The sequence below is a fragment of the Rhineura floridana genome, chromosome 11, assembly GCF_030035675.1.
Source record: "Rhineura floridana isolate rRhiFlo1 chromosome 11, rRhiFlo1.hap2, whole genome shotgun sequence".
In the NCBI taxonomy this organism is placed as follows: domain Eukaryota; kingdom Metazoa; phylum Chordata; class Lepidosauria; order Squamata; family Rhineuridae; genus Rhineura; species Rhineura floridana.
The window spans coordinates 60212644-60235206 of NC_084490.1; the positions used below are offsets into that span (position 1 = coordinate 60212644).

A 22563-nucleotide genomic window follows, 5' to 3' on the forward strand; every position below is an offset into this window, starting at 1 on the left:
AAGACTCTTCTTTTCTCATGTGCCTTATGCAAAGCCTATTTGGGAAGCATCTCTGATGTTTCCATGTTAAGTAACAAAGATTTCTGACATATGAATAAATTCTATCTAATTTAGGCCCTATTTATACTTGGAGAGGTATTACGGTCCCAGGTAATATATAAATTGGCTGATATCTATTAATATATAAATCATCTTGCATGGTTGAAGCAGATCTTGCAGTTGTTTATACTATGGGACTACACTGCAAGCATGATATGCAGCCATGCAGTCTGCCTGAGCCCCAAGAACAGAATTGGGTGTTCTACTTAGAGTGATATGAGAACAGTTGGGGAGTAAGCATCCATTTCCATGCTCCTAGCTTGAGGTGGCTCTAAGAGCATTACATGTTAGTCATTTGGAGTGATAGTCGCTTCTTGAAGTAATCATATTTTTATTTTTACAATGATTCAGGTGGTGGAGCTTCTGCTAGCTCGATGGGCCAATAAAGAGCACAGAAATGTTTCTGACTACACACCTCTCAGCTTAGCTGCTTCTGGTGGTTATGTAAACATAATCAAAATACTGCTGAATGCTGGTGCAGAGATCAATTCAAGGCAAGTTCACTTTTTGCACTCCTGCTTCACAGTTGTGTCCTTAATCAACAAACACTGCTTACTCAAAGCGGCCTGGTTCATTCATCAAGCTAAGCCAAACCATGGCTCAGCACGAAAGCTGATCTGGTTTTTGGGAGAGGAGATTGCAACCACTTTGCTCAGTCCCAGTCATTGTGCTGCTGTGTTGCACTAAGCCATGGCTTGGCTTAGCATGTTGCCTGAACCCAAGCTCATTATTGAGCTCTCTCCAGACTAATCACAACCTGTAACCAAGGTTTATGCAATGCCTTAGAGTTTGTGGTTTGTGTAGGAAACCTAAACGATAAGGCCAGGTTCAGACTATATGCTAAACCAATATTTCCTCCCCAGCCAGACACCCCACCAGGGCTGTGGAGTTGGAGTCGGAAGCAATTTTGGGTGGAGTTGGAGTCGGTAGAAATGTACCGACTCCGGCTTCAAAATACATTTTGATTGACAATTTTTTTAAAATATAAATTCAAAATGTCAAAGAAGCTTCCCATGAAGTCAGCTATAGTTGAGCATTTCACCATAACTCAAGATGGAAAACATTTTGTGTGTCAGTGTATGACACAGGACCCAGATGAAGACAAATGCTGTGATGCAAAGATCAGCGCATATTCAGGCAGTGATAAAAATGCTGCTATGAGAGCTTCCAATTTAAAAAGACATTTACAGCCCTATCCAGGGCTGTGGAGTTGGAAGCAATTTTTGGGTGGAGTCGGAGTCAGAGTCGGAGTCGGACAGTAGAAAAATAGAGGAGCCGGAGTCGAAGGTTTGGCGTACCGACTCCACAGCCCTGCACCCCACAACCCAGAAATAGGTGATGTTGCTGTTTTACAAGATTCCCATTTTCATGGAAGCCTGAAAATGAACTCACCAAATGATCTTTTGCCTTAAGAATATTGCTTTAGTTCTGTATCTGGACTAAATTTACAGACACCTTGCTGGAAAATAATCTTTATTAAAAGAGCTAACACACATAAAGTGCTTTTAAAAAAACCTAAATAACCCATTCCAGGGAGGAGGACGGGCCCCTCCTCTGGACAGTTTTTTTATGGCTGTCACCTTGGCACAGTGGAATTCTTTCCATGAAAAAACCCTGCATTTTTTTTTCATCAGGACAATTTGTTCCTATAGCCTGACTCATTTTTATCCCAAAGATCTTTTCAGCTTTCCACAGAACTCATTCTCTCATTCCACAGCTCCTCATGCAAGAAAGTGGCATACGTTTGATGTGTGTAGAGCTGTCAGTTACCAAGTAGACAGAACCAAATTCATTTGGCTGTTTGACTGATTTAAAAAGGCCATCTCTTGGGCAGGATGATGTCCGTGTCCTGCTTTCTGTTACCCTGAGTAATTTGTAATTCCAGCAGTTTGCAAGTGCCTGAGGGCCTCCTGAGTAATGAGTGCTGCAGCTTTCTGGGGTAGGTGTTACCTAGAAGAGATATAAGGACAATCATCATTTACATTTACTACATTACTGCATTTGATTTTCTTAACCCTTACCTTTTTTTTTTTAAGTGCTAACCATATATAATTGCACTTACAGGTATATGGTCTCTGTAGCCTCCATTTATGGGTCTGCTGGCACATGAGGTGGTCACGCCCATAGGTTCATATGTACATGGACTTTCAAAGTATAGAAATAGGTAAATATGAATTTAAAAGGCATCGTGTTACAAAGCTAAAATGTAACACATCTTCATTTGTTTTCAGAACTGGTAGCAAGCTGGGAATCTCTCCGTTAATGTTGGCAGCCATGAATGGTCATACTGCTGCTGTGAAGCTGCTCTTGGACATGGGTTCTGATATTAATGCACAGATAGAGACCAATAGGAATACTGCCTTGACCCTGGCCTGTTTCCAAGGAAGAACGGAAGTGGTTAGCCTTCTCCTCGATAGAAAAGCTAATGTAGAGCATAGAGCTAAGGTAAGGAGACCTTGGTTTGCATGCCTTCAGCTGAAGTTTATTAGTATTTATTGCTTTTCACATTTCAGACGTTATCCTGTCCTGTCTCAAATGTACCCAGCTGGGTTCTGGGTTCACCTTCAGAGACAGTGGGGGGCTGGTGGAGATGCTGTCATTTACAGAGATACAGTGAGGGAGAGTAGCCATCATTAGGAAAGGCCCCAGGACAAAGAAGGCAGTTTCTGGGGGCCTCTCCCCCTCAGCATCCCAACAATACCCTCCCTCTGCCAGGAGTAGGTGGGCTCTTGAAGGGGTCCCACTAGAGAGAGCCCGCTTCTTCATCACTAACACCAGCACCATCATCATCACAGCAGCAGCTGCCTGGAACAACCTACTTCTGAAGGGAAGGATGATGTTTCCTGCCTGGGCCTTTTCCTGTTTGGCAGGTGCCAGTGAGTACACTGTGAGGAGTATTCAGGCACCTACCCAGCATGCACCCAACTCAGCAGAAGCAATGGACAGCTGCCTTTTTCTGCCATGATGCAGTCTGAACAGATGCTGGGCATGAGGTTGCCTTTTCACCATAATGAAGGGTAAAACAGTTCTCTCAGGCTGCTGATGGTCCCTTCTGGAGTTGGTGAATATGTGCTCTCATCTGTGCTCCCTTGCTTCTGCTTTGAATAAATACATACACACCTAATCTGATCTCCTTCTCGTCCCTGTGGAGATACTTACGTTCTTACTACTGGGGGAGAGGAGACGAGGGGGTGGAAGGCACATACAGTGACCTAGACCCATACAATCCTGTTAGCACCCCTTGCTGCAGTTCTATGCACGCTTCCCAGTATGGACTACCTTTCGAGTAAACATGCACGTTCAGATTTTCCACTTTATCACCATTCCACTGTTCACCATATAAAAAACTTCCTTTTTTACATACATTTTATAACTTGTCCCCCCCCCTTATCCACATGAAGCTTGTTGATTCCCCTCTCCCCCCCCCAGCTTATTTTGCTGCTTCTAGCATCGGATGGACCAGTGTGGTACTAATCTGTAGGAGGTTTCCTGCCATTCATTATTAACACAAAGACAGGGGGAAAAGACAGTCCTTAGAAGGGTTCCAAATATGATAGCCAAACTGATAATGGAGTCAGACATGCTTTCTTTTTCTTACATTTTGCTGCGTTTACAGGGTGTGTACTTTGTAAGTTAACAACGGACATTGATACTCTGAAAACTACAAGTGATTGTTGCCTTGACACAGCAACAGATTTTCATGAATTTTAATAGTGTTATTCTTCACCTAGACCGGCCTGACGCCATTAATGGAAGCTGCCTCTGGTGGGTATGCAGAAGTAGGCAGAGTCCTTCTAGACAAAGGTGCAGACGTAAATGCTCCACCAGTCCCCTCTTCAAGAGACACAGCTCTAACCATCGCAGCAGACAAAGGGCACTACAAGTTCTGTGAGCTGCTTATTAGCAGGTGCAATATTTGATCCCCCTACTTACAACCTGGTACTATGTTCATAAAGAAAAGAGAGTCAAGTGGATGTGGGTTACAGAGAGAGCTGCTGGCTTTATAACCCTGATATCCTCTTTATGGGTGTGTTCTGATGAGCTTAGTTGAAGAATTAGCAACCTCCACACGTGCTCTTGCGCTTACACAGAAGATGCACTTATAAGAACACAAAGGCTTGTTTTGATTATAAACTTTTGGATGGTGAATTTCTTTCAAGAAACAACTATGAGAGCTCCTACTCATTGGTCTTCCATTTTGGGGTAATATTTCCATGTGTATTCTTCCATTATTGCAGTTCCAGAGGCAGTACTTTAAAGGAAAGCATTTTGTCCAGAGACATCTTGTTTTGAGTGTTGAGTGTAGCTGTGAACTTGCATTCTCAATTTGTAAAACCAATAGTTGTAATTCCCTTTATACAACTAGCAATGTTTTTTGTGTGTGCCTCTTTCCTCCCCATACCACTTAACGGTTGGGGTCCCGTGTGATGGAGCAAAGTGTTGGATCCACTGATTTCCTGTCCTGATTTTTACTTTGTTTGGCAGTTATGAAACGGTTTTCAAAATTTTGTGTGCTTATAGTGAGTGTCCTAATGAGGACATTGTGGGCAGTCATAAAAGAACGGTGTCCCTTCATTGAGCAGGGGGCTGGACTTGATGGCCATATAGGCCCCTTCCAACTCTACTATTCTATGATTCTATGACTGCTGTCTGGTAAATGTCTAAAGATATAGTGCTGCACCAGCAACAGCAATGATCACTAGAAGATGGCCAACCTTCTCTCTGATTATTGAAAGTCTCCCGTCATTTTGACATTCACTGTAACATAAATGTATTCTGTACATGGAACTGAATACAGTGACTTGCATGTCCAATTATTAGTTTAAAATGGCAGATATTAGCATATATGATGTACTATTATCAGATGTTCATGTTTCAGAAACAAGTTACTTTGTCAAGTTGCCTTGAGACTTTATATTGTATAAAGCAACTGATACAATAACTATTTCAGTGTTTTTTAGAAACCAATTATTTTACGAAGAGCAGACTGTGTTCTCTAGAGGTAGGAATAACTGCTAATATCAGCCCAACTTTCTCCTCCTTTTTGTAGCCAATAGCAATAATCAATAGCAGTTTTTAAAAAATTGGTAATTTAAGCATTCAGTATTTTGATCAAGTTTTTTAACTGTTTGTAGAGGAGCTCACATTGATGTTCGAAACAAGAAAGGAAATACTCCATTATGGCTTGCTGCAAATGGTGGTCATTTAGATGTTGTCCAGTTGCTAGTACAAGCAGGAGCAGATGTAGATGCTGCAGATAACAGAAAGATAACCCCACTGATGGCAGCCTTTCGAAAGGTAAACTGGAGGTTTTGGCTTTGCTTCTTTTTAACCTTCTAATAATAAGAACTTGATTTGTTGTGGCACGAATAGAGATGCATCATCCACACAATGCTATTACTCACTCTTTTGCTAGTTTCACATGGCAGAAAAGTAGTAAACTTACAATTATGCTCTCCCTAGCATATGATTTTCAAGGGTGAAATGTGACAATTGGAAGAAAAATATTAGCAGTGTGTGCAAAATTGCAATTGAATAAGCAGCACCTATCTGTATCTGAAAGGAATTGATCCAAATAAACAACACTGGGTGACTGAAATAAATTAAATGCAGCAGTAGTTCTCCAATCAGATTTCATCCTGTTTCAGAATTGCTAGCTAGCTTGATCATTTGTTATCCTTACTCACATCTAAGGCTTTATTTATAATATCATGAGGCATTCTCTAGTAGAGAAAGGAGGATCTTTGAAGATCCATTTCAGAGAATGGTGCTTGTCCTCTTCCAGGCACTCTTTGGCCTTTTTGCTTTTGGGCCAGGCCAGAGAAAGAGGAGTAACAGCAAGAACTGTTCTGGGCCAGCACAGCCAAGTCCTTACGAAGTGGATGATCAGGCCGGGCAGTGATTTTGCAGAGAGTGGATGTTTTGCTCTGCTTTCCCGCCATTGCTTTCTCCTCAGGGCCAGACATTTGGTGGTACTTCCCTCTTCGCTCCCTTAGCCTTCTCTGGACTGGTGTATCTGGGGGATTTCTCACTAGCGCTCTTCTCCTTTAAAGCAGGATGGAGAGGGAAGCAATGTTACTGGAGGCAAAAGCCTCAAGAAGATCTCCACCTTCTGTCAGCCAAGGTGGGAGTGATCCGTTGGGGAGCCAGGAAATAAAACCAGTAAATCTTTTCCTTTCTCACCTGATCTTACAGGTAGCCAAGCTGCACTCTCGGAATGGATTCAGGGGTTGGTAGTTCAGATCAGAAACACACCAGTACCCCTTGGTTTAGGGGTGGGAGAGAGGGCCTTTCACTACCAGATCTTATTCCTCTTCCCCTTGTAGGGAGATCTCATAAGGAGGAAAGAAGGAATAGCAGCAGCCATAAGCAACACAGGAAGTGCAGCTTCCCTAGCTTCTCCTCCGACAGCTGGGTTACCCTTCCCAAAGCTCCTTCTGTCATAGGCACTCAATTCAGTTGACTAGCAGGGTAGACTGCAATTCAAAGAAGAAACAAGAAGGTTTCTAAGTCTGCCCTTCCCAAGTGGCTTTGAGGTTGTAGTAATGAAGCAAATAAAGCACTGGGGAAGCCTTTGCCAGCAGGTACACAGCTCTTTCCGTAAGAGGGGCAACACCCTCCGTAACCTTTTAGGATAGAGCCCTTTGAATGAGATTTGCAAAGCAGCGACATGGGCTTTGGTTCACACATTCACATGGCATTGCAAAGTGAACATTCAGCCTTGGCAGAGGTGGCCTTTTGGCGGAGGGTCCTTTAGAGAGTTCTGGATGCATACAGCTTGCGATACAGTGAAACCCTTCCCTAGTTCTCACTGCTTTTCTATATCCCAAAGGATCTTCAAATGCCTTCCTTACTCTAGCAAAAAAAGAAGAATGTTCTTACCATAAATGTCCTGTTCTGAGGAGAGTAAGAAGGGCATTCGACCAACTCTGTTTAGTGGCTTTCCTTCTGGATGACGGGTTACATGGATGGGAGTTAGTTAGGATTTCTGAGGCTGCCTTTCATTTTTTATTTTAGTTTTATTTAGAAAATTCATAAGCCAAGTAGTGTACAAATGAAAATGATAGATAAAACATAACTGAAATCCCCAAACATAGATATACCTTTCATTTCTCATTATCTTCCTTTTTGAGTTTTGAATTTGTTATATGGACGTTTTCCAGAATTTAGCCACGTTGCCTGTTCAGTTGCATTGTCTAGCATCCTATAGTAGGTACATATCATTTTCGTTCCTACTCATTCCAGTATGGTCTGGGAGTTGAGGAACCGCTTCTCAGCAGAAGACTCAAGTTTCAAGCTGTCTCTGCCTCCTTTTAGTGAGAGGGCAATCCCAAAGGATCTTTGAATCCCCTCCGTACTCTCCCCAGAACAGGACATTTACTGTAAGAAAATTCCAGTTTTCTCCTCTGGTTTCACAGGCTGACAGCTCTGGCATGCTTCTGAATCTATCACTGCATTGGGGAATCGAGATTGCTGCAGTTATTGGGAGCACTTTTCACTAATTTGCCTTTTTTAATTTTAGTATTTTAAATGCATTTAAATGGGCAGCCCACCTTTATTTGAAAGGGGCTAATGCTGGAAACTTTAATTCTTAGGGTCATGTGAAAGTTGTACGCTATCTGGTAAAAGAAGTAAACCAGTTCCCATCAGATTCAGAATGTATGAGATACATAGCAACAGTTACTGACAAGGTAAGAGTAATTTGTTGCTCACACTACTCAGTAAAGCTTTGGCAGAACAAGTGTTTCACCATCAGTTGATGAAGTCGTCATAATTGTTTATTAAAACCCTGCACATCTCAGTCCTGAATGGCATTAGGTAGGCTTGTTCTCTGGCCTTAGACTCCTAATTCAATTATAGAGCTTTCTGATGAACACCTAAAATCCGTAATTATTCAGCTGTGCACTGTTTTTGTTTTTTTGGTTTAAATACTGCCCTAATCCCAAAGTATGTTACAGCACATTGAAATACCATAGTGGGAGCGGAGGAATAGTATGTCAACCAAATAGAACGTTACCCCATACCTCCTTTCCTTTCCCACTTTCTCCTGTGATACACCCACCTGCTTGTGTGCTCTTGGTGTAAGAGTCCCTTCCTTGGCCCCAGGGCCTACATTGCATATCAGTCTGTTTTCCAACTACCAATATTTCAAAACCAAAGCACGAGCGCTTTTAAAATCCTGTTTCACTATTTTCAGTCTCTTTTCTCGCACAAGGAGATGTGTCCCTGCCATATTTGCCATTCTGCACCTTTCCGAATCAGTTACAATCCCTTAACTCTCACTGGCATAGGATGAAATCCCTCTCACAATGTGTTTTCTTGTTTGCCTCCTTTCCCCTCTCTTATATGAGAAGATGCAACACACCCACAGTCATTATCAGTTCAGCCCCTTTAATAACACTGGAGTATTCCAATCCATTCTTCTGCTGATTTCTGCACTCTTGCCTGTTTGTTAAGCCGCTCCCACCGCCCAGGCCCTTAACATTCCCTGTCACCTTCCTTTAGTCCAGTGTTTAGGGCTGGTATGTCATATTTGTACAGTTGCTTCTCGTGTGAATTCAAAAATGATGGTAGTTTATTGTTCATTGTCATTTTAGGAAATGTTGAAGAAGTGCCACCTCTGTATAGAATCCATTGTTCAAGCCAAAGACAGGCAGGCTGCTGAAGCAAACAAGAATGCAAGCATTCTTTTAGAGGAGTTGGATTTGGAGAAGGTAACAAGCCTGCTTTCTGAATAATCTCATGTTTGAGTTTAGGGAAGAAAACTATGGAAAGCTCAGTTTTAGAAGATAACATACTCTCCAGTGGTTCCAGGCAGTTGGGGACGGCGCCTCCTCTTGTAAATAACATCAAGGGGGAGCGGCTTCCTATCAGCTTCCATTAGCAGCACTGTCTGGGGAGCAGGCAGCAGGGTTCTAGCATCACTTGTACCTGAGCATTGTGACACAAGTTACTTTTTTTTGTCACTTCCGCCCCCAACCCCCAAAAATCTTGTTCCCTAGAGCTTAGGGGAAAATACATTCCAGCAGATTTTTCTTCTCTTCTCCCTTGGTTTCCCATGTTCTGCCTGTGGTTGGAAAGGCATTTATCTGTCTTGTGTCGACCACCAGGATCCTGCTGCAGGGCAGACTGGAATCTCTTGCCTCCTTCTCCCCATTTGCAGGTTCAGTGGCTGCTCAGCCACAGCAGTTCATGTCTCACATTACTTGGCTCAACCCCGTAGTGTTCCACAACAGAATCTGTATCTGCCATCTTGGGGGAGGTAGAGACTTCCAGTGACTATACCTGCCCCCCACCCTGGGCAGTAGGAGAGCCAACATACCTGAACTCACTCTTCGAAGGTTACAGTAAGTGTTCTGAATTATACTAGCACACAGTTTCTCCCGGTGAGTCTGACTTGTCCAAGGAAATAGCTCGTCAAGGTTTCTTATCCTGGGTCAGGCTCCACTTCCACTGCACTGGCTGATCTATGGCAGGGGATTCCAGTGGAGACTACAAGACGTTGTAAGAAAGGGGAAAAGCACAAATGCGAAGAGGGATGGGACCAGTTACGGTTGCTCCAGTAGCTATTCAGGCAAATGGGAGAGAAATGCAAAAGGGGAGATTGCTGTCCTGGATCTGACTTCCCATTGTCTGCACACCCAGCCTGTTGCCATGGGGAGCTTTCAGGAACTGGACCCTCTCCCCCCAGAGAAAACCCTTGGAACTGACAGACCTCGATCCTGCCACCTCTCCTCTCACAGGCAGGCTGCATAGCTCTGATGTGACAGTATGTAACCTTGCCAGAGGAGGAGGGAGAACTATTCAGGATGTCTGCAGACGAGATCAGATAGGATCCAAACTCCTGCCCAACTTTCCTAGCATCCTGGAAACAGTCAAAGTACCAGAAGGGGAGCTAGAGCCACGGGGCTCCTAGTGGCCACCTCTTATATCCAAACTGACCTTTCCATAGGAAATGGTTAAAATTCAGAAAAGGGCAATTGAGAAGATCAAGAGGCTGGAGCAACTCCTTTGTGAGGAAAGGTTTGAATTTTTTAGTTTAGAAAAAAGATAGGGGGGCATGATGCAGGTGTATAGTTTTATGCATGGTGTGGAGAAAGTGGATGTTTTTCTCCCTCTCTCAAAATACTAGAACCTGGGGCCAACCGGTGAAGGTGAATGTTGGAAGTTTCAGGACAGCCAAAAGGGAAGTACTTCGTCATGGAGCACATAGTTAACCTCTGGGAATTTGCTACCACAAGATGTGGTGATGGCCACTGATTTGGATAGGTTTAAAATAGGATTAGGCAGATTCATGGAGGATAGGGCTATGTTCTGCTTCCACTGTTGGAGGTAATGTGCCTCTGAATACCAGTTTCTGTTGCACTCTGGTCCTGCTTGCAGGCATCTGGTAGGCCACTGTAACAACAGGATGCTGGTCTAGCTAGGCATTTGGCCTGATTCATTAGGGCTGTTCTTATGTTACGTTATTATGTTCATAGTGCCCTTCCCCAGCATCTTTGGACAGGATGGTGAATGTAGCCTTGTTTGCAGCTATACACTAGCCTTATTGTCTGCTTAGGGAATTAACTTTCAACGCTCCTGTGATGCCCTTCCCTGGCTCTCCCTGTCAGGGCACCACCAGGGACTCCACCAGTCCGGACTGTCCTTTTTTATGGTTTCTCTCTCCGCTCTAGCACAGATCTCAATAGATCCCCCTGCTAGGCAGCACCACCAGTCACGTTCTACAACCAATGTTCCCAGAGACCTTGCCTGAGTCTCTCTATCCGGTTACATTCGTGACTGCGTGCCTATGCTGTTCCCAACCCCATTGTATCAATGCAGATAACTCATAACTCAGGGTTGCTCTGGATACTTATAATGTTATCTTCTCTTCACCGCTGCCACCATTTGTTACTGTTTCCCTTAAGCCTTGGTTATTACCTTACCGTCCCTTCTGGTCTGTGAAACCCCAGCCAAGGATCAGGCCTTCGGTAAACCAAAATAGTATTTATTAAATAACATTAATAACAAGATAACTTTGATAATGATCTACAAGCTTATGGTTTCATCTATTACTGTGATATTTGACTTATTACTAATCCGAACTCCACCTCCCTCCTTCTCCACACTCTCCTGACATACACCAACTCACACCCACCTCCAAACTCCACCAAAACAACCCACTAACGTCCACCCAAACACCTCTCAAACAACCCACTCACGTCCACCCAGATTCAACTGTCATCCTTCCATTTATACTCTCAGCCATCCAAACACTCAGCCAATCATCCAGCATTCTACTGCTCATTTACTCCCCCCTCCTCTTTCATTCCACTTACCACATATCTTCTATACAAACAGCACTTACCATATATACATTAATACAGGAACATCACAGCTTCCTTTTTGGTTGGTATTAGGTCCACTTTTAGGGTCTCTGAATTTAATAATCTCTTAGTGAACAAGGACTTATGCTTAAACTATAGGGGTATGGTGGTTCTTAGGACGACCCCCTCCACGCACATATTAATTCACTTTTCCATAGATCCAAACCACTCTCAAGCAAAGGAAAAAGAGTGCCCCAACTTGGATGAAGACAACCAGTTTTTACATCTCTAGGACTCTTAAAGTCCAGGCAATCAGAATTGCTATCCATTTCTTTCAAGCATCTTCCGTGAGTGAATGGGCTTCAACTTCCTCAGTGGCCAGATGTATAATTGTATCCATAGAGTCTACTATTTCTGGAAGGATCTCCTCCAGCTGGGGTTAAAGCTTCCTCATTGCATGGGGCTGCTACTTCTGCAGCCTAAAAGAGCTCCCTATCCATCAGTTCAGTCCACAAAGCCATGACTTGAAATTTGATATGTACATTTACCAGGCACAATCTCAAATGTGTTTTTCTCTCTGACAATGCCATTGGCAGACATGCTCTCCAAAAGGTTGCATCGTCAGTGGACTGATTCTGCCTGCCCTTGAGATTCACTTATTTTCTTTACCCCTGAAGGAAATACTTCCCCACTCTGGAATTACTGAAAAAGGGGAAATTGAACTTACTGTGAATTCTCATTCTCAGTGGTTCCAGGGTGGGGCAGTGTACACACCCTAATTAAACACTCACAAACATACCCCTAACAGGATAAAACGGGATGAAACCAGACTGCATTTTTTGTTTTGGAATGCATGCACATTTCAGTTTTAGGCTTAGATAATTTGAGTCCATTTGGATGATTTTTCTTTTTCACTTCACTTTTTCCTTTGTGCCTTCCGTAGTTGCATATATTCTTTCAGTGGTGTTATTATGGCTATATTTGTATTGGATACTTTGTACTGGGAGGGTTGCTTTTTAGGCTCTGGACTGACACTGGAAGCTGACAGGAAGCCCCTCCCCTTGGTGGTGTTTAAAAGAGGACTTTGTCTTTTTACTAGGAGGGAGTGCTTTTCTTGAAGTAAAGATTGCCCCACCCTGGAACCACTGAGAATGTGAATGTACTGCAAGTTCAAATTTCTCCTTTAAATAAATATGACATCCTGTAGTTGCTCAATGCAACTCATGCAGGAATAGAGAATTGTAACCATTAAAATTTAGTACTTCTTATAGTGGAATTGAGGAATCCCCCCATTTGTCTCTCTGAAAAGGAAAAATAGTTAAATTTTAATTCTCAGTTCATATTTCACTTCTACTCTATGTTCACTAGGTGGTATCAGAAGTTTGGCCTCCTATGTGAGTGAAAATCCTTTCTGCAGGAACTTGAGAGGCTCTTCCAATATGGCAGGGATGCCTCAGATTTCCCCTAAGAGCACAGAGGGGGTCAATACACCAATAGTCCTGTATGGCTCACAGGTCGCTCGTTGCTGTACAGGTTTCACAAAAAGTTTGATTCCAAGCCATATGGTATGGATACAAGATGATCAAATTAGCCATTTCATCCTGGGCCTATGACAATGGCCTTAGGCAATTTCCTATAGGGGATATAGGGTCATTCAGATCACCAGGAATGTAGTTTAAACACTTGGAAGGTGCACTGGATGTTCTTGTAAGTGATCAGCTCTGACTGCTTTATGTGTTTCATTCAATCTGTTCCTGAAGCTAAGTTGGAAAGAACAGTCTTATCTGTTGAAGATGCAGTTTCTTTTTAGCAGTTTTCTTTGAATGATCTTGACTTGCAGCTACGGGAAGAAAGTAGAAGGCTGGCTTTAGCTGCTAAAAGAGAGAAAAGAAAGGAGAAGAGAAGAAAGAAAAAGGAAGAGCAAAGGAGGAAGCTGGAAGAAATTGAGGCAAAAAACAAAGAGAATTTTGAACTACAAGCTGCTCAAGAAAAGGAAAAGCTAAAAGCTGAAGGTAAGTATTTGATTTGTACCCCATGGGCTCAGAGTAGGTTTCCCAAACACTGCTTCCATTCTCAGCATCTGTCCTCTGGAACTAAATGAATCTTAAACCAATAATTAAATCCTGTCAGCTTGAATATATTCAGTCAATTAACATCTAATTGACACAATCTAATTGAAAGTCCTTACTATAAATTATTGAAGAATGGGAGATGATCATAGATAATTCTTTAAATCATCGGGAAAAGATAAATGACAATCCAGTTATATCATTAATCTGCAACTGGTGTGTGTTCTTCCTTTCAACCATTGTAATTATGGCAATGGCTTTTGCAAAGAAGTACCACTCTTCCATCTGCAGTGAGGAAAACATATTTTCAGAATTTTATTTGAGATTAACTTTTACGATTTCAAGAATAAACCACTTGGCTGGGATCCAAAGAACTACTTAGGTTCACACAGGGAGCTTGTATTCCCAATGGAATATTTGGCTACCTTGTGGATAGCTGATCCCCAAATCGTAAGATCTGATTGTTTTGGAAACCCTCTCTAGTTTAAAAAGCAGTTTGCTGCAATGCACATTAAGGTATTGATTGATGAAAAACAAGTCGGGTTTTTTTGTAAACACTTTTTATTGTTTTTAAAATATCTTCCATCCAATAAGAGGAATGGCTTTGCATAATCATCATAACACCATTGTAGGCGGATAAGAAGAATTATACATATAATAATAACAAAAATAAACAACCACCAAACTTTTGGCATGCATTTCACTTCTGTAGGAGAAAACATAATAAGAATAATTAATAACTCACAAAGACCATGGAGGATGATATAAGGATGAAAATAAAGAAATAAGTAAACATATTAATTGTTCAAGCTTGTATAGATGGCCTCTTCATAAAATTGTCTTCCAAAGTAAAGTCGATGAAGTGATCAGGTCTGTGGAGTTGGAGTCGTGGAGTCGGAGTCGGGAGCAATTTTGGGTGGAGTTGGAGTCGGTAGAAATGTACCGACTCCGATTCTGACTCCTTCATAAATGGCAAATGTATATTAACTAGTAATAACAAATTTACTGTAGTAAAATGGTAGCACAAGGCATTTCATCACCACCACGTGAATCCAGAGCTTGGAAAAGTTACTTTTTAAAACTACAACTCCCATCAGCCCCAGGGATTGGGCTCGTGGGAGTTGTAGTTCAAAAAAGTAACTTTTCCAAGCTCTGGATTCACCTGGTGAAATGCCTTGTGCTACCATTTTACTACAGTAAATGCGTTATTACTAGTTAATATACATTTGCCATTTATGAAGGAGTCGGAGTCGGACAGTAAAAAAATAGAGAAGTCGGAGTCGAAGGTCTGGCGTACCGACTCCACAGCCCTGGAAGTGATGCCATATATAAAAGATATCTGGTTTATCCCAACCTTGTTGAAGCCTCAGTTGGTGTGTGATCTTTTCCATAATCGTAATGTTCAGTAATGAATGGTACCAGTGGTCTAGTAATAAATCAGAGGTAGATTTCCAGTTCACAACAATAACTAGTCTTGATGCTAAGGCCATATATAAGTTCTTTTGAAACCAGAACCCAAAAATTCTTAAATTAAATTGCAAGTCCACCATAAATGAAAATTGATTCCAGTTTTATTACAACTTCTCCAACATAATGGTGAAATGGGTGAAAACATATGAGAGAGTTGTACTGGGGTATAGTACCAACGATGGATTAGTTTCAGTGAGAGTTTTGTCATAAAACTAGAAACAGATTGAAATGGATGAGCATCCCAGAGCTTATTCCAGTCTCTAAGCTGGATTTCAGAGCCCACATCCATTTCCCATAAAGTTTTAAGGGAGATGGTGGAGCTGTAAGACACATTCAGTAAAATGTTATATATTGCTGATATAAGATCTTTCTCTCCTTTAGTCATATTTTTTACTAGTTGTTCAAATTGCGTGAATGGCCTTGTAGCTTATTGTACAAAAAAGTCCTATTTGATAAAGCTCCTATTTTGCACAAAGAAAAGCCAATTAATTTTAGCGCCTCGCAAAGCAAGTTTCAGTTGGTCTAGAGATAGAGGGCAATTATTAACATAGAAGTCACACAACCTATAAAAATGCTTAGTGCTTCAGGTTTTTTCTTGAGATTCCCTGTCTGGTGTGAAGACTTTAGGGCAATGGCTAATGGGTATTAAAGGAGACATTATTGGGGCCAATTTATGTTGCCAAATTTTCCAGGTAAATATAATACTTTTTGTGAAAGCATTTAACAAGGTGTTAATAATTTGAGGTCTTAGAATTGATGAATAACAAGTGTTGAGCCCCATTGGGCTAACAGAAGTAGCTTCATGGTTCTTTGGATCCTGGTTCTTGTATTTGCGAGGTTGCACACAAGGGGTCTATAGACAGAACATAACATGCATTTCTTCACTGTCCAGTAGTAATTATAGTAGGTACTTATCTTGCAGTTTAGTAAATAAGCATTTATTATAAAAACAGAGCCGTGAGGCTTAATCAATACATATCTATTATGTCATAGGCTTATTGGATGCATGAAGTGTTATCCTGAGTTGACATAATACTTACGTTTGTTAGTCTTTAAAGACTCTTGGTTGTTTTTGCTGAAAGAGACCAACATGGCTACCCCTCTGGAAAGCATTTATTATAATAGATCAAAGTAGCAGTGTTTGGAGTTTTAATAACTCCAAATAATTAACCAAAATTCATAAGCACTTTTTTTTCATATGAGAGGCAATGAAGTTATCTTATCTCTCAGTCCCTGAACCCAGATATTCAATTTCCCTGGATGTTTGTAAATCAGATTTGTATTAATATAAGCTGCTTTTAGAAGTGGAACAGATTTGGTGTAGTGTGGTGTGTGTGTGTGTTTAGACCCTATGCACTAGGAAAATAGATTTGACACATGATGCAATATTAGAGGATGTTAGTGCTTTATAAGTGACTTGCCTTGATACGTGTGGCCCAGCAGTATAGTAAAAACTTGTACAGGCAGATCATTCTTGTGGACTTTAGTCATTCTTCTTTTGTTCTGTTTTAGATGAGCCAGGGATCCTAACAGAACCACCCAGTGCTACCACAAGAACCACCATAGGTATATCTGCAACATGGACAACTTTAGCAAGTTCCCATGGCAAAAGAAACAATACTGTCACTACGAGCACCTCTAAAAGGAAAAGCAGGAAAAGCAAAATCGGCCAAGATACTGTTCAGATTATCTTTGATGATCAGCTCCCAATCTCCTATTCCCAACCAGAGAAAATAAATGGTGAATCCAAAAGCAGCAGTACCAGTGAAAGTGGTGATAGCGACAACATGAGGATCTCCAGCTGTAGTGATGAAAGCAGCAATAGCAACAGCAGTCATAAGAGTGACAACCATTTTTCCACAACAGTCACTAGTGTTCAGAGCAAGAAGCAGCCGTCGGTGCTGGTCACTTTCCCAAAAGAAGATCGAAAAGTAGTTTCTGGAAAATCTTCAGTCAAGTAAGCTTTCACACACATACACACACACAAATGTTCTAACCTCTTAGGATGTTCTCAGGGCTTCAGTCTTCTGTCCCCTGTATTACTTTATTGACCAAAACTGTGAAATGATTATTTATATATTATTTATTTAAAATGTGTCTGCTACCTTTCTACCAAATACGGCACTCAAAGTAGCTTGCCAGAATTATTAAGAACAAACCAGCAAAATGCAGAATCAATAAAACTGACCATGACAAGCAGCAAGTAAACAGCATAATCGAATCATAAATCATTGAGCAGCCTTTATTTCTTTGTTTTGAGTTGTTTAATTGAATACCATGCTAGTAGAAGATCCAAACAGTATTATGGATGGGATATAAATGCCCATGAAATGCCATCTAGGGATATATGGAAACTTTTCAAAATCCTGTTCCCACAGCAGCCCTTCTCCTCTCCCCCCAAAAAATTGCTGCTGAAAGTCAGGCCACATTCAAATGTTGAGAGAATACTGATGAATGGAGTTTTGCATCCTTGACTTTTTCCAAGGACATGCAGTTTTTCCCCTTGAAGGTTTTACTGTAGGCCCCCTTCTGCCTTCAAACAGGCCATATCTGCTGATGAAAAGGGAAAGGCATTAGCCCAGCTTTGAGTTAGGTTGTGATGAAGGTAGCACTCAGTTAAGTTCCCTTGCCTATGTTTTGCATATGATTATCAATTGGTAGGGTGCATGTCAAACTCATTTGCATGAAACAGCTTGTTTTCTTATGTCTTGCTAATGTAGATTGCTTTGATTCTGTACTTTGTAATCATCTCCTTCATTTTTTTCTCTGTGAATCTTGCATCCTGAGATTAGTCATCAGAATATCAAATTCTTTTATTCTAAATAGGCTTATATAAGCATTAATTATTGTACTAAACAAACAAAAACAATGTGCTTTGTCTATAATTGGTCAGTTGATTTTTTTTGGCATGATATTAAATTTAATGTTCTAATATTAAAGATGTTACTTGGTGTATATTAAAGGGTGAACGGAAAGCGCCTGCATTTGTCTTCTGTGTTTCTCTCATAAGGATTATGTTAACAGGCACTCTCTTTTTCCTCCCCACACCCTTCCCCCCCCCCCGAAAGATTGTCAGAAGTTATTGGTGAAGTAACTGGTAATTCCTTATCTACTTGCACAAAATCTTGCCCATCACCACTCTCTTCTCCGAATGGAAAGTTAACCTTAGCTAGCCCTAAACGTGGTCAGAAGAGGGAAGAAGGGTGGAAGGAAGTGGTAAGAAGGTAAGTTAAATTCTGTGACTGTAGTAAATGTCAAGAGCCCCCCCCCCGGTTACTGTCTCTGCTTTGAATATTTTATTTCAGTCATGCTTATTCTTGCTAGTAAAATTGTGTAGTAGTTGCATTCCTTACTTTATATACCCTTATTGAAGACTGAAACTTCCTGCAAGGGAATCACCTTAGAACCTGTTTTCTGTGCCAGCACCTGAGAAGCAAGATATGAATGCATTTTCCATGCTAGCGTTTCTTTCTCTTTTTCTCGTTCTCTCTCCTCTTTCTCTTCAGCTTTTTGTATAGAACCAAGACATTTTCACAGCTAAAACTATTAGAGTACCTCAGTGCTTGGTTTCAGCCAAAGCTTCCTAATGAGCCATGGCAGCTCAGTCTCCAGTGTCATGCATTAGCTTGACCTATCTGTCAACTTATAAGGTAGATGGCAAAAAGAATGCCTTGGAATGTGTAGGAACACTTATCCACTAAATAATCATAGGGTGACATCCTCCCACTAGTGCAAGGGTTTCTCTAATTCCCCACTCCAGTCCCCAGAGCAGATTTTGGTGGTGTGCAGGGGGCTGAAGGGGAGAGGAGAGGCAGGAGAAGCCCCATTACACAAGCACACACCTACTTGAGCTATGTTGGATCTCACCTGTAGCTAACTTTTATGCGTTTGTGATTTGAGGCATGGCTTACATGTCAGAAGGTGTGGCTTACAGACAAGCTCAACCCCTGGCATATCTTATTTTATCATATTTGCTTGCTTGCTTCCTACCAACCTCTACCTAACTTCAGTTTACTAAAAGCATTTACTAAAACTATTCTACTTGTCATATTTTTTAAGATCAAAGAAGGTTTCTGTTCCATCAACTGTTATTTCCAGAGTTATTGGAAGAGGTGGTTGTAACATCAATGCTATCAGAGAGTTTACTGGAGCACACATAGACATTGATAAGCAGAAAGACAAAACAGGGGACAGAATCATAACAATAAGGTAAATACTTATCTGGGCACTGCTTATTTTAATTATTGCTTGGAAGGCGTCTGTGTTTAGTTACTATACAAACTATGAAACAGTTTTCAAACTAATTGCTGACAGACAAGCATGCATGGGACCTGTAGCAACAGATTGTTGCAGTGGTTCCTTACTGTGTAGTAGGTAGGGGTGGGCCTGTTCAGATTTCCAGCCTGCCTGCCAGCCTGTTCTCCAGGACACTATAGGCTGTAAGTGGCTCAAGCAGGCCCCTTTACTCTCCCCATCACCACCACCTTTGGTTTTCTTTTTGTCTTTTCCACCTGTTGAGTGGCTTCTGGAGGCAACTGAGCATGCTCAGTGCTCACCTCGTTGGGCTTTCTATGTTTCTACTTCTGATACATCTCTCTGTTTTTCCCAGTGGCCCTCAAATACTAAATCAAAACAATAAAATTAATCCTGTCAGCATTCAACCACCAAAGTTTGCTGTTAGTGGGAATGATTATTTATTCAAATACTGTATCATAAAACCATTGAATTTCATTCATTCAAAGATTTTCCACTTCCTGAATTTTTTTCTAATGGGTGGAAAAATTGAGTGTTAAGCATATTCACAAGTGAAAGCAAAAAGCAAAAAAAACTGTCTTCATGCAATTATTCAACTCTCTTATAGGGGAGGTACAGAATCAACAAGACAAGCAACACAGCTCATAAATGCTCTGATTAAGGATCCAGACAAAGAAATTGATGAACTAATTCCAAAGAACCGATTGAAAAGCTCTGTGGCCTATCCCAAAACAGGAACATCAGCACATGCCACCACTACAACTGCTCACGCTTCTGTAGCTGGGAACAAAGCAACCACTATAGCAATCTCATTGTCATCTCAAATGGCCACAGCACTTTCTCTGCCTGCAATTTCCTCAGCACCAAGTCATAAAATGGTCAAGAACCCAGTAAATAACGTGCGGCCTGGATTTCCAGTTTCTCTGCCATTAGCATATCCTCCTCCCCAGTTTGCACATGCTTTGCTTGCTGCTCAGACTTTCCAACAGATCCGTCCACCGAGGTTACCCATGACCCACTTTGGAGGAACTTTCCCACCAGCTCAGTCCACCTGGGGTCCTTTCCCTGTTAGGCCTCTGAGCCCTGCAAGAGCTGCTAACTCACCTAAGCCTCACACGGTGCCTCGCCATAACAATCAGAACAGCAGTGGTCCTCAGGTGAATTCAGTGGGTTCTTCAACTTCCAGTCCAACAGCTACCACAAGTTCAGCCGTCACTACTGTGCCTGTTTCTTCTGCAAATGGCATTCCCAGCTCACCTTCAGTTCAAAGGCAACTGTTTGTCACCGTGGTTAAGACGTCCAGCACTACTACAACCACAATTGCAACCACAGCAAGCAACAACAGCACAACGCCAACAAATGCCACATATCCTTTTCCGACTGCCAAAGAGCACTATCCTGTGTCGTCCACTTCCTCCCCTTCACCACCAGCCCAGCCAACAAGGGTTTCTAGAAGCAGTCCCTCAGAATGTGTAACAAGTTCTCCAAGTAAAGGGGTGCCTTCCTCTGACCAGGAAGTAAGTAGTCCACCAATAGCAGAAGGAGCAAACCTGACCAGCAACAGACAGTCAAATAGTGGCTCTGCTGGAGTTCCCTCAGAGCATCCTGCTCAGCCACAGTCACTTGGGGCTACCTCCCAAGAAGCAAGGGCACCTCTGCAGCAGCCTCAGGTTCCGTCACAAGATCCTCGAATGGTTGTGCCTCCAAACTTAGTAACAGTGAGTCATGCCCCAGCAGTTGCTCCTGCTAATGCTCCAGTAAACTATATTTTGCCTCAGGCAGCAGTGGGATCCACTCAGCAACCTCCGCCAGCTAAAATGGAAAACCCCACTATCAGGCTACCTTCCCATGGAGCAAACCCTGCACACAAGAATTCAGCTCCTGTTCAGAATTCTTCAGTTGCCGTCCTCAATATCAGCCACATAAAAAGACCTCATAGTGTTCCTTCTTCAGTGCAACTTCCTTCTACCTTAAGTACACAAAGTGCTTCTCAAAATTCTGTCCATCCGGCAAGCAAGTCCATGGCTACAAATTTTAGTGCTGCATTACCGTTTGGGCCCTTCAGCACACTGTTTGAGAACAGTCCTGCCTCTGCTCATGCCTTCTGGGGTGGATCTGTCTTGTCATCTCAGACAACACCAGAATCCATTCTGTCTGGAAAGTCTTCATTTCTCCCAAACTCGGATCCGTTGCATCAGTTAGATACTTCCAAAGCCCCAGGTTTTAGGCCCCCACTTCAAAGACCAGCTCCAAGTCCCTCAGGTGAGGTCCCTCATTTATGCAGTTTCTTGCTCTGTTTTATGGTATGCAATGTTACCCCACATCCAACATCTCTGTCTGGATGCCAAGTTCTGCAATCTGGTTGGTATAAAATACGTCTCCCTACTTGTCCAGTGGTCCAGAGCACTTGGGTGCTCTCATCTCAGTCCCCTGGAAGGAAGGCTTTTTTTTCTAGAAATTGTGGCTGGGAGATGAACTGTTGGTGCATCTTGGTGGCTGGCTATAGCTGCAGGAGCTTGGGCCCATGAAGGCACATGAGGTCACCACCTTTCTGAAGCTACTTAGGTCAGGATCTGGCCAGTGCCTGGATAGGAGACCACCTAGAAACCACATGTATGCCACCTGGGATTCCATGTTGGAAGAAAGCTGGGATTTAAATGTAAGGGGGGAAATTCCCAGGTAGCTGGCTTAATGCCATGCCAGGGCTGCTATTTTCCCAAGCCCATGGCTGCTGGCTTTTTTACCATGGCCTACGCTACCTGGGGCAACCAGTCTCAGCCCTTGACATATCAGACCCATTATTTCCTGTTTCCATTGGCCTGTTCCTGGTAACTGCTACCACTATAGGAGAGTCCAGCTCTAGGCTGTGTACATCTGCATCCCTGTGTGGGCAGAACAAATAACTGTCAATGAAGTCTCTTCATAAAAAGAGAACACAGCCAGTATGGTATAGTGGTTAGAGTGTCAGACTAGGACCTGGGAGACGAGGATTCAAATCCCCACCGGGCCGTGAAGCTCACTGGGTGACCTTGGGCGAGTCACTGTCTCTTAGCAGAACTTATCTCACAGGGTTGTTGTGAGGATAAAATGGGGAGGAGGTAAAGTGCATATGTCGTCTTGTACCCTGAGGAAGAGGTGGGATATGAATGTAGTAAAAAAATAATATACAGGTGGACTGGCTGATCACAAAGAACCTTGACCAGATCATCTCACAGACTAGACCCCACGTGGGACCTTCTCAATAAGAATTATTGCCCCTAGGTAGCCAAGGTTCACCAATCTAGCCAGATTGTTTCCCATATTTCCTGCCCTGCTCAGCCAAGGTCTGTTTCTCTATCCCAAAATGATTCAGCTCTTTGCCT

The 22563-nt window shown here is 42.3% G+C and overlaps 1 protein-coding gene across 6 annotated transcripts in view; it reads left to right on the top strand.

The window, feature by feature from the left end:
* ANKRD17 (ankyrin repeat domain 17) overlaps positions 1–22563 on the top strand; it is a 145853-nt gene that overhangs the window by 113834 nt on the left and 9456 nt on the right. For all 6 annotated transcript variants that reach the window (XM_061589849.1, XM_061589851.1, XM_061589850.1 and 3 more), the window contains 11 exons: positions 451–593; positions 2331–2544; positions 3831–4006; positions 5235–5397; positions 7695–7790; positions 8697–8813; positions 13249–13420; positions 16460–16904; positions 18016–18171; positions 19007–19156; positions 19809–21463. In XM_061589849.1, the coding sequence (XP_061445833.1) occupies positions 451–593; positions 2331–2544; positions 3831–4006; positions 5235–5397; positions 7695–7790; positions 8697–8813; positions 13249–13420; positions 16460–16904; positions 18016–18171; positions 19007–19156; positions 19809–21463 (3487 nt within the window). The remainder of the gene's footprint in view (positions 1–450; positions 594–2330; positions 2545–3830; positions 4007–5234; positions 5398–7694; positions 7791–8696; positions 8814–13248; positions 13421–16459; positions 16905–18015; positions 18172–19006; positions 19157–19808; positions 21464–22563) is intronic.